General features: G+C 36.9%; 3 protein-coding genes across 3 annotated transcripts; 1 reads left to right on the plus strand and 2 right to left on the minus strand.

Annotated features, from left to right (window-relative positions):
• Positions 1-376: 376 nt before the first annotated feature.
• Positions 377-3,222, minus strand: ND-42 (NADH dehydrogenase (ubiquinone) subunit ND-42). The gene is made up of 5 exons (XM_076129669.1): positions 3,093-3,222; positions 2,282-3,018; positions 1,685-1,858; positions 1,008-1,223; positions 377-538 (listed from the first exon to the last, which is right to left on the minus strand). The coding sequence occupies exons 2-5, from the start codon at positions 2,984-2,986 to the stop codon at positions 434-436; spliced, it is 1,200 nt and encodes a 399-aa protein (XP_075985784.1). The 5' UTR covers positions 2,987-3,018; positions 3,093-3,222; the 3' UTR covers positions 377-433.
• A 438-nt stretch (positions 3,223-3,660) lies between these two features.
• Positions 3,661-5,191, plus strand: l(1)G0004 (RNA-binding protein pno1). Its single transcript, XM_076129240.1, has 3 exons — positions 3,661-4,021; positions 4,201-4,363; positions 4,747-5,191. The coding sequence occupies exons 1-3, from the start codon at positions 3,762-3,764 to the stop codon at positions 5,089-5,091; spliced, it is 768 nt and encodes a 255-aa protein (XP_075985355.1). The 5' UTR covers positions 3,661-3,761; the 3' UTR covers positions 5,092-5,191.
• A 4-nt stretch (positions 5,192-5,195) lies between these two features.
• On the minus strand, positions 5,196-9,661 carry LOC142982633 (EARP and GARP complex-interacting protein 1). Its single transcript, XM_076129238.1, has 9 exons — positions 9,503-9,661; positions 8,970-9,104; positions 8,481-8,627; positions 8,131-8,217; positions 7,626-7,811; positions 7,279-7,403; positions 7,030-7,131; positions 6,168-6,302; positions 5,196-5,796 (listed from the first exon to the last, which is right to left on the minus strand). The coding sequence occupies exons 1-9, from the start codon at positions 9,542-9,544 to the stop codon at positions 5,634-5,636; spliced, it is 1,122 nt and encodes a 373-aa protein (XP_075985353.1). The 5' UTR covers positions 9,545-9,661; the 3' UTR covers positions 5,196-5,633.
• Positions 9,662-12,290: the final 2,629 nt, after the last annotated feature.

The following is a 12,290-nucleotide window of genomic DNA, read 5'->3' on the forward strand; positions in this document are numbered from 1 at the left end:
ACTACTTACTTATAAGCGAGTCGAGCAAATTAAAATCATTATTTAACAGTTCAGAGGAGGACGTTCTTAATTCGACCGAATTTTTTCATCATTAATACTTTCTCCTTTAAATCCTAAACACGACAACATAGAACAACACACTAGTTACTGTTGTTGCCGTAGTATTATTTATAGTCTAGCATTTCAATCGATTTCAAGGAGTTGTATACCACAGCTTTCCCCCAAATTATAAGAGGGAGTATAGAGGAGATATTCGGCATGTTTTGTCGAAAACGTCACTTGCGTAAAAAATTAGGAATAAGAAACCTAGTTCCGCTAAGTTCAATTTGCAACTGCCTCGTAACCTAAATAGAACTCTGTAATAACAACAAAGATAACAATTTCGAATAAATTTATTAAATTATATTAACAATCTACATGCGTCCCGGTACACTTAGATGTATTCCGTGTACTTGGGCATCTTGTTCTTGAACAGCAGGCCCGAGTCTCCCTCATTGTAGCCAACCTCGTGCTTGAACTGAGGGTGCGCCTGGATTATCTGAAATTATACATCTTATTTTGTATCAAGCATTCAATGAATGGAACAAAAATATAAAGGATCTAGCTATCTTTATACATAGCAGTATATTGTCACATTGATGATTGATGATTAAACCACTTCCAGGTTATTTAATTAGATTTTTAATTGACCTACCTATAACTAATCTATTTGTAGCATCATAAAATATCCTAAATTTCCCAATCATGTTGATTCCATTTATGTTGGTATTTGGATCATGACGATGGACCAATTTATGTTCAATTATTATTGTTGATTCTTTCATTATTTGAAACGTGATGGTTCTCAGGTCACATATAAATCCAGATCGATCCAGATTCCAGATGATAATTTAAAATGTTTAGCTCTGATATTTTGCTCATGTTTGTTTCTTAAAAGTGACATGCTTTGAAGTCAGTCTTTTTGTAAGAATTATGAATAAATAATAATGTAAAGCTAGTATATTTACCTTTTCCCTTTCATAAGCGTCATCAGCACTAGTAATGAGCTCTGGCACGTCGAGCTGCGGTATTCCGAACAGGTTCATGAGGACGTACTTCTGGTTGGTGTAGAGCATGCGCTGGTCGGCCCACTCCATCTCCCGCGGCAGGCGCCAGTCCTTCATCTTGGGCTCCTCGCGCTCTGTGTACTGGTCGAAGTTCAGACGCTCTATGTCTTCCACCACCTGGGAAATAGTATGATATTAGATTATATTGTCATTTATTGATTTAGTGTGTGATTCCAGAGTGATTTTTTTTAATTAATTTAGTTTAATTTTGAATTAGGTCATTTTATTTTTGTTTCTTGACCACATCTTTGGAAACAGTCTTATTTCCGTGTGTAAGTAGAGAATTATGTGACAATAAGTCAATAGAAATTCGGACCAGTAATCGCAATCGAGACCTCACAACCATCAGTCTCATCTACCTCTAATCTAAATAAAATAAAATACACAACACTCGAAATTTTCAAAGAAAATTATCAATGCTACCTCAGTATTTTTAAAAAATTAAAGGGCATATTTGTGATGACAATTAAAATTCAGTTTTATTTCAATTTATCAGAGTGAGAGACCTGTGAACTGCATTGCGTGGCATTTCAGAGCATTCAACAACTCTATGACATTAAGAACTCTCTAATACTGACCACTTCCACCTCGCCGCCGCCGCTCCAGTCGTACACCAGCAGCTCGGCGTGCGAGGCGATGTCACGCAGGTACTTGGTCTTGTACTGGCGCTCCATCTCCGTCAGGAAGTTCTTGGTGAGCGCGCGCCCAGACTGCTCGTGTTCCAGGTTGCGCTTCTTGATGGCCTCTTGCACCTGAACATAGGTACATTATTATTTACTTACTGCACGCTAATACCTTAACGCTATACTTCCAAAAATATTTAAACACAAAATTTAAGCCATGTTAGCCGAGTTGTTTCAAGTTTCTATCAAATATAATAATATGAATCATGTTTACTCCTCTTAGGATAATGTTTTTAAGTCCATTACCTCATGATATCACTTTAGCCACTTCAGTGTTTTAGTTCAGAGACTAAGATTTTTATGGGCTATGTACAAATAGCAATGTATTGGGTTAAAACCTTTATCAAATGTTAGTCAGAGGCCTAAAACAGACCAAGTAGGTAATTTATTGTAGGGTAAATAAAAAGGTCAAAGACCATGAACATTCGTATCAGAGCACTAGCAGTAGTTCTGTAATTGTTATTTATATATGTACTCTAAACTGGTACCCACCTTATCAACCTTCATGTCCAAATAGATGACCAAGTGTGGGCGCATTAGCTCCTCAATAGTATTAGCCCTCAGCTCGTAGTACACTCCACGAGCAGCCCGGCTGATGAACTTCTGAGAGTACATGGCCTCCAGGAACACAAAGTCAGAGTACGGAGACCTCTCCAGCACCACACCTTGGCCAGTGTTCAACAGATGGGTCAGTGCATCAATGTACTGACTGAACCTAGCTACATACATCATGATCTGGTAGTTAGCAGCCAGGCGGTGGTTCGGCGTCAAGTTAAAGTTAACGTGGTCGAAAGTCCTGGTGTCCTCAGGAACATCCTTGTCGAACATTCTCAAATCGCAGCCATTTGGCCTTATGTAGTGAATGTCCATGTTAGCTTCAGGAAAATGCTTCATGCCCAAGTCTTCGGCCAGGGCGGCGGCGAAGGCAGTCTTGCCGACCGCCACCGGCCCCTCAACGACGACCACCTTCGTGTTGTCATCGAACCTATGGGTCGTGCGATCGAAAAGACTTCTCAAATAGGTGTAATCTTTATTTACATAGTCGAACGGCGCTGGCTTAGGAGGACGAGGTGGTAACGACTCCCTGAGGGTGCGCCCGGAGATGCCACGGTTCTGCACAAATGTGCAAGCGGCTATTTTACAACCTTGGCTCGGGCTGAGCACCTTTACTACGGCAATTTTCATCAAAGTAGACATGATGATTTGAGGTATCTCCTGTATTCCGATACCTAGGAAATAAGTATTGTGTTAAGTTCTGACATGCTATGGTATGTTCTACAGCGTTTATTTGCAGATTTCTTACCTCAAATCAATTCATAATAACAAAAAATTCGTCTCGTGAAGTTGTGACATAACCATTCACAAAAGGTGCGTTCAAATTGTTGTAATAAAAATGTTTATTTTTTAAAATTTATATTGTTGGAAAAGAGGCCTTACCATTAATCGTTCTGCAAAATTAATTAGAAAAGTTATACTACTTTAAAATATTTATGAATTTGTAAAATATACCTATATTTTGTTAATGTAAGATTCTTGTTATTTTTCCAGTTACTTTCAGAACGCATTTTTATAGGCATGGGGGGGGAAAAATAAAACTATCCCATTATTCGACTAAACTATGACAGCTGATAACCTTTACAAGTTTGCAACAAAAAATACTCATTATACAAAGATAATTTACATTTAAACGCTACATTTCATTTTATTCAGTGATCATGCTCGTGAATTAATTAAGTCTATTCTTGATTAAGTAGTAGTAGATACAAAATTATTACAGAAACATCTTTTAGATAGGTAGGTACTAAAATAATAGCATTTGTATAGTACTTTTATTATCTGTGATCACCACCTGTTTATTGACATTAATTTGACAGCCAAATTCTTTCTAATCTGTGCTGTGGCGTAAAAGCCATGTGAGAATTTAGTTTACAACAAAAATCTCAAAATAATCACCACAAATAATACTATAAACATGACTGACCAAGCCGCGACTACGATGGAGACAGAAAATATCAATATCGATGACTTTTTACCCGCCAAGAAGACAGTGAAACTCAAAAATATTAAACGAAGAGCGGTCTCCGAATCTGGCGATGGCATGGAAGTTGAGGAACACAATGGTATTCAAGGAAAGGCCAAACACAGTCGGTCGAAGCCGAAGAGATCTAAAAAGAATACAGAAGCCAATGAAACTAAGGAAAATATGAGAAAAATAGCAGTTCCAGCTCATAGGTAATTATAACCTTAAAATTCTGTTTATGTATATATTTGTAAACATAATGTTCTTTTGTTAGTTTCCTTTAAATTGCGTATAGGAGCATATCTATACTAGCTAACTTATACAATGATTCTTTACTGCTCAATTTAAACAAATTTTATTTTGCATAAATATATTTCTATTTTAATTACAGATACACACCACTGAAGGAGAGCTGGTTGAAGATTTTCACACCGATCGTTGAACATTTACTGCTACAAGTAAGATTTAACACAAAAACACGCAATGTTGAGATCAAAGTAGGACCTGAGACTAAGGACATTGCTAACTTACAGAAAGCTGCTGATTTTGTTAAGGTAAATATAATTATTAATGTAACTTATTAAATATGTATAATAGTTACAAAGTCTCCAACCTGCACTTGGCCAATGTGGACTCAAGGCCTATCCCTCCATAATGGGGAATAGACTCTTGCCCCGCTGTGGAATCATGGGTTAAAAAGAAGTTATGATGAAGCATTTCAACATAAACAAATGGTTTGTTTGTTTTACACAGTCAATATAGCCTAAAGTCAATATAGTTAAAGTCATAAACCAAATTTATTTAGATGACTATCTCCAAATATTTTAATTTTCTGTTTATTACTTTAAAAAAATAATCATTTTGCATTTGCAAGTGTGTAGTTGCAGACAGTAAGTGTTCTGTAATAAGTATTTTAATATTCATGTTCAATTTTCAGGCTTTCATATATGGCTTTGAAGTAGATGATGCTCTGGCGTTACTTCGGTTAGATGACCTGTTTGTCGAGTCATTTGAAGTTAAAGATGTCAAAACACTTCAAGGAGACCACTTGAGTCGAGCAATCGGCCGATTAGCAGGCAAAGCTGGACGGACAAAGTTCACGATAGAAAACGTTACTAAAACTAGGATAGTGTTGGCAGATTCAAAAATACACATTCTTGGAAGTTACCAGAATATTGCTTTAGCCCGTAGAGCGATATGTAACCTCATCATGGGATCACCTCCTTCGAAAGTTTACGGCAATCTGAGAAACGTAGCAAATAGGGTGGCCGAGAGATTTTAGTTGTTAATAAAAGATGTATTTATAAATAATGTGCTTTTATTTTATTGCAGTATTTAATACATTATGACTTTATATTGATTATATTATATTCTTTTTGGAATGCTTTGTTTTACTACATTGCAATCACATGAATTATAAACTTCCAAATATAATTAATTATTAATTAGTACATCCTGTTTATGCAGGTATTATTATGATTTTTAATTTAACCTAGAAAGCCTTATGAAAACTAGTACCATTTCATTCTCATGCTTTTTGAACTTGTGGTAGACCCAAATCATAATTCGACGGTATTTAAGTATCAATTAGTAATTTAATTGGCCACTACAGTCACTACTAAAAGTCTGCATCCTTGGCTAATTTGAATGAAACTAACTGCAGTGGCTGAGTATAATTTAAGACTTTCAGTAGCCAAGTCAGTTAACTCATTGACATTGAACCCACCAGTGTGGTTGTTGGCAGCAAAAGTTAGTAAACATCATTACATTTATAATTCTTTATTATAGTACCACCACAAGTCAAAGTTCCCAATTCTATGTTCCCTACAAAAGTATCTTGTACTTGAAGTGTCTGGGCACTCGCGAGAGTACCAGCCGCGCGTCGTAGCTCAGCGAGGCGAAGGTCCAGGGCTCCGCTGCCGACCACTCGGCGCAATACACGGAGTCTTCATGTTGCTCGTACGATTGTAGCACGCCGTCTTCAAGCCTAATATAAAATAAAAAACAGTTTATTTACCGTATGGATAGTGGTCGATCTATACTTAGGCCACAACATTTTCTTTTTTTTTATTAACCTAGGTATATCTATGTCCTACTGCCGAGCAAAGGTTTAACTAAGCTCTCTTGAATTTCCAGTCCCCTCGGTCTATTGCTGCACCCGGCCATCCATCCAAGAACGCATCCAGGTCATCCCGCCATCTCCGTATTGGTCTTCCGCCGACCATCTTCTGGCGCCTTAAATTTTCTTAGCAGAAAAATTTAAGTACAAGAATAAAACTTCATGGGTCAATCCGGATGCGAATCCGAGAACTGCAGTTGCATACACTAGTTAGTAATGATAATATAAAGTATACTAACACAGGCGCGACAGTGTTGCCATCTTCGTCCACGTCGGCACAGACGCTGGCGGCGGCCGTGAGCAGCGCGCGCGCGTCCGAGCTACCCGTCACTAGTAGCTGCTCGTGGTACGTGTTGTAGCGAACTGTCCACAACCTGCAACATACACAACAAATAATAACTACATTTATTGAGGCGCCCGTTGCCAGTTGCGCTCACCGGTCGGTAAACGATCTGTGGGTTAAGTAACCGTTGGCGCAGTCATTCTATAGATGAGTGACCGCATAATCGCATTTGAGCTGGACGTCTCCGTGCTCCGGATGGCACGTAAAAAGTCGGTCCCGGTTGTTATCTATTAAGATAACAGTCGTTAAGCCATATCAAAGGCCTTTCGGGCGGCTTGAACAATTTTGACACTAGGTTGACCACTAACCATACGATAAGAAGAAGACTACATTTATTCACCTCAAAATAATATGCCATTTTGACTTCCAGTCGGCAAGACTTATCATAGATATATTTTTTTAGGATATAGGTTTTGTACCCAAAAGGTTAAAATAGGTCTCTATGAATAAGAGTCCTCTGTCTGTCTGTCACCAGGTTGTATATTATGAGACGTGATAGCGAGTATCCTACTAATATTATAAATGCGAAAGTTTGTGAGTATGTATGGATGTTCTATGTTTGTTACTCTTTCAAGCAAATACTACTGTACCGATTACGATGAAGTTTGGTGGTTGAAGGCCCAGAATAACACTTAAACTACTTTTCCGAAGATCCCGAGAGGTCGGGACTTACACGGGATTAACGAGAATTTATTTTTATTTTCCCTAAGTTATACGCGAGCGAAGCCGCGCGGGTCCACTAGTAAATAAATATTTACCAATGTGAATGATCTGTCCTGCTGAATATTGGTTCTTTGCCGTTCCTGTAGTCCCAGATATTGAGTGCTGCATCATCACCAGCAGTTGCTAGGTGAAACTGTCTGAAATGTAGAATAATGTTTTAAATTGTAAATATGTAATGGAGCTCTTAAAACTTTCTATGTCTCCAATAGAAACAATGATGTATGAATATACGCAAAATTTTCAAGAATGTTAAAGCAAATTAATTGAATGAGTGAATTTCTAACCTGTTGGGATTAAAGTCCAAGTCTCTGGCGAGTTGTCTATGCGCGTTGTCTATGCTCCACGACGGCTTGGTGCAGTCTGTCCGTGTGTCGTAGCATTTTATATGCATGTCTTGTAATACTGCAAACTGTAGGGAATCTTAATTGTAGAGTGTAGTTAGTGGATTGAATTACTTTTATAATTTCCCGAGTCTTTTAAATCTTAATAATTTTTCAATCTTAAGCATGGTACTGCAACAAGATAACTGAGAATAAAGTAGGAAGAAAATTCTCAACTGTCACCTCGGCAGTGTACAGGGGACAAATGGGAATATACCATACAAAGTTGGCCTTGTTTAAGTAGGTTTTACCTGTGCATGTCCCTGGTGCGGGTTCCACTTGCCGCCCGTGAACTTGAGCCGGGCGCCGGGAGCCGCCCGCGCCAGCGTGGCGCCGGACGTGACGTCATGCACGCGCAGCCCGGCCTCGCACACCACGCCCACGCGCCCCGTGTCGGCGGGGTGCCACTCCGCACAACGGATCTCTTCTTCTGGCTTCTGAATGTAGAGGGCGCTAGTTAGGTGTTGGTTTTAGATCACTAACTAAGCTGCTCAGAGGATTTGTAATGATAACTCGAGTCAAAATAATTTATAATTAAAAAAAGCCTGAAACCTTCTTTGCAAAGACAAATTTCGTGATATTCTTATATAAATATTACTTGATCAATATCTTAACATGAAATCATTTTGAATTGCAGTCTGAAGAAAACACATAATAGCTGAATAGACAGAGTCATTTTATGATCAGTTCAATAGTATGATTAAAAAACATCCTGTACAGCATTCACTTACACATTTTAGTGTAATGAGAACTTACTTCTGGTGGTATAGTGATCAGTAGCTCCATATCTTCTGCATTCCTTGATTGTATTGCACTTAAGTCATCCAAGTCTTTGGGAATTACCTGCAATTAATAAAAAATGAAAACTGTAAAACTAATAACAAGGTAATAAATTTGAGATATAATATGTAAGATGCATTATGTTTGTAATAAGTTACTCACAGATATGGCTGAATCAATATTCACTAAAGTTGTCATTTTCATAGATTATATTTAGGTGAAAGGTTAAGGCTACATTTGTCTTTTGATCATGCTGGCACTATTTTCTGTTAAGAATTTATCAGAGATAGTTAGGTATGTAGACATAAGGTAATAATTTTGCTCACCTCAACTGTAGGTAGTTTAAATATAGACACACCCATGGTGCACTGTGACGTAGCTGGGTCGTATGCGTTGTGTGTAGTGAGGAGTACGGCCGCGTCGTGTGGCGAACAGCGCAGGTGCCATACCTCGCCGATGTCGTGTTTGAACACCTAGGACACATTTAAGATAAAATTAGAATAAGCATTACTATAACTTCTATGACAGGTTGGTTTAAGTTTACATATCCATATACTACTATATTAATAAATTAAGGTTTAACTTTATGGGACAAGACCATTACCATATCCTGACCATAAAACCATCTCTGAGTGATTGTTCAGAAAATTCTGACAGAAATTTGAAGAACCGTTTTAGCCAAACCTTAAACTAAACTTGAGAATTTTGTCATAGGAAGCAACTAAGAGGCCATCGGTTAAAGATATGATAGATAATATAAAATCCTACCTTAGTTATTAATAACAAATGTTTATCACAGTCAATGAGATGTATACCTTAGTATGTAAAGCCCCAGTGTCTTCTTCAAGTTCTACCACATGTATCTGATTAGAGTTAGGCTTCAAGCTCTGAGTACCAATGAGGAACCTGATCGCATCACTTTCTCCATACTGCGGTGATAATGCTCGCGTCTGAAAGGTAGCACAGATTCTTTGTAACTATAGCAATTAAATAAATGGAAGGTAATGGGTGTTGTTTGGAAATAAATAATTAATAAGCATTTCTTTTTCTGCAATTGCTAAGTTGCAGGTTGTCTTTGCTACTATTTTAGTGACATATAGAAGCAAAATGAGGTGCTTAATCGACAATATTAAACGTCCAAAATGTTATGTGAAAATCACAAGCGGGGTTAAATCAACCGCAAAGTATAGCGGTCCCGAAAATAAATTATCCTACTACCTTTTAGTTCTATTAAACTTGGTAATTGGAATGGAATAGAATCATCAAGAAAAACTCAGCAATTGGTTTTAACAGACAACCTTTGGTGTTATCGTGTCAACATTGTTTCAAATTTGAATATATTAATTACCTGATGTTCAAGCCCGTAAATAATAGAGTTTCCTTCCTCCATCGTGCAAATAATTTGGGAAATTTATTTATTTTCCAGTTTGTTTACATCAGCATTCTGAAAAGATGCGTTTCAGAGCATTTTTTATGACAGCTGGTATCTTCTATTTAGGCCATGCATGTTTTGTCTCTTTTAGGTTTGCTTGCATTAGCATGAAAGACAGAGACAAGACGTTAGCGCAAGTTTAAAATGTATAAATACGGCAAACATCTGAATAAGTGAGTGGCTGGAATGACATGACATTCCTAGAGTTTCTTTTTTATTTGAATACAAGCCTTTTAATACATTTTATTATGCATACTGAAAATATAGTATTTTCTTCAAGATAATTATTAATTAGCTATAAAGGTCTATGAGATACATTTTAATATTATTATTACTTCTTTATAATGTGCTTTCACAGGTAATCATAGATGATTAGTCTTAGTGAATTTTACAATTTAAACACAGCTTAAAAGTCTTCCCGAAACTATAGTAAGAATTTAAATAACCCAGTCCGGTCACCGAGGCTGGATATTGCCCGTGAGTATTTGCTTGAGGCCACGCCTCCATTCCACTAGCGAGATCAGGGCAGCTGATGTTAATCGGAGGTGTCTGATCGATACTAAGCTGTGCTCAATTCATAACAGCTCCTGATCATAGGCCACTAAAAGCAAAAAGGATGAATAAAACCCTAGTCTCGGCGTGTCCATCACATTAAACTACTACAAGCCAACGCCTTATAACATGTAGATAATACTGAATGTAGATATCTATTTATATGTATGCTGTGCAGGATTGCTAGACAATATATAAAATATTTTCAAGATCATTCCACGTCATTAAGTTTTAGTTGCATTATGTATTGGCGTTTATTTTCGTATTCCTTATTCATTTATCAAGCATTGCTGTTACATACCTACCTGATATGTAGGTAGGTACAATATCTATAAATCTTATTTTAATCTTCGAAATTCACGTTTTTTTCTAAGGCGCCGTAGTAAATTGTTTCCTAGGAGAACATGAAAGGCTAATCACGAAATAATGAAGACGAGAAAATTGTCGATAAACACTGTATTTACATAAAACAAAGGAAATTCTTCGAGTAATTGTTTAATTGCGACAGTCGATAAATTGTTGATAATTTGCCTTTAGGTGATGTCAGCTGTGGATTTAACATTATTTACAACTAGCCGACCCGCGCAACTTCGCTTGCGTCACATTTAAGAGAGAATGGGTCATAATTTTCCCCGTTTTTGTAACATTCTTTATTGCTACTCTGCTCCTATTGGTCTTAGCGTGATGATATATAGCCTATAGCCTTCCTCAATAAATGGGCTATCTAACACTGAAAGAATTTTTCAAATCGGACCAGTAGTTCCTGAGATTAGCGCGTTCAAACAAACAAACAAACAAACAAACAAACAAACAAACAAACTCTTCAGCTTTATAATATTAGTATAGATGTGTCTATCAGACAGCGTTCATGGCGCAATGATTAATGGCTGCCATGCCACTAACAACATGCGAGAAGGATTGATTCCCGCTCGATCAGACCTGAAAAAATTACATACTGGCTACATTGCATTAGGGTTGGGGTTCGCAAAAAAGCAAGTTATAAAACAAATAATTTACAATGTCATAACATTACACATAGGTGTTTCTGAAAGACATAATATAATATATGTAAGTATTATTTCCTTACTGCCTTAAGGCGCAGTGAGAGGACAGGCACGGAAGATTATCGATCCACCATAATGACAGAAACAACTAACATATTATTTGTAAATCCTACACGTGTTTTCTTTCTATAATTATAATTTCCAACGGTATAAAACGTTTGTTGAATTCTTGGCGCCACTGTCAAATCGCCATAATTCAACTTCAGGAACCGGATTTGTAACGAATCGCGTCATAGACCCGCCAGCAATGGTTTATAATAAATCTCAAAAAACAAGAATTAAAGACGTAGGCGCAATATATTTTAGACTTCATATACATAAACAGTTATTAAATAATGATTCTAAATCAACGTTATTGGTGTAGATCACACGCACATCGCATTCCCCACATTCCCGACAGGCTTAGTTCAAACAAACAAGTTTTATGCGAATGATGAACAAACATAATAAAATATGATTGTGTTTTCACACGTCGAGGTACGGTTTTAACTTTTACATTTTTTATGTAGTAGGAACTATTACCTACTTAGTTCTGTTTTATATACTACAAAATAGTGAATGAACGTCACATAATACTAAAGTAACTAAAAGCATAAAAAATAGCATATAAATATAGGATAACCTCTTTAATTATTACGATCTCAATGGTTCCCTTACTGGCAACAACCCGTCAAAAAAAATTTGGATGCCGTATAATTTTTCTTTTTAATAATTTATTCTTAGGAGTATATAGCCTTATGTAAAATTTTCTACGACAAAATCAGCCAGTTATAGATAAGAATAGCCTCTTTGGATTATTAATAAAACGTTTGTTTGGTTAAAAAGCGTCATTAAAAAGAAAAGTTCAAAGATACATTTCGGTAGCCACCAATGAAATGGGAATCTTGTAAGAATTAAGATATTATCCTATAATTATTATGCAGATTATATTACTAGCGCACATGCATAGCGCTCTCTGAAATCTCACTACTGTTCCATGAAAAACAACGATAGATGTTAAACAATTTTTATTAAAATTAATATATATTTCGCGTCTAATTCCGCGATTGCTTCTAATCTACAGTCGATGTTAGCGAGGATGTTCCCAC

The sequence above is a fragment of the Anticarsia gemmatalis genome, chromosome 22 (assembly GCF_050436995.1).
Source record: "Anticarsia gemmatalis isolate Benzon Research Colony breed Stoneville strain chromosome 22, ilAntGemm2 primary, whole genome shotgun sequence".
NCBI lineage: Eukaryota > Metazoa > Arthropoda > Insecta > Lepidoptera > Erebidae > Anticarsia > Anticarsia gemmatalis.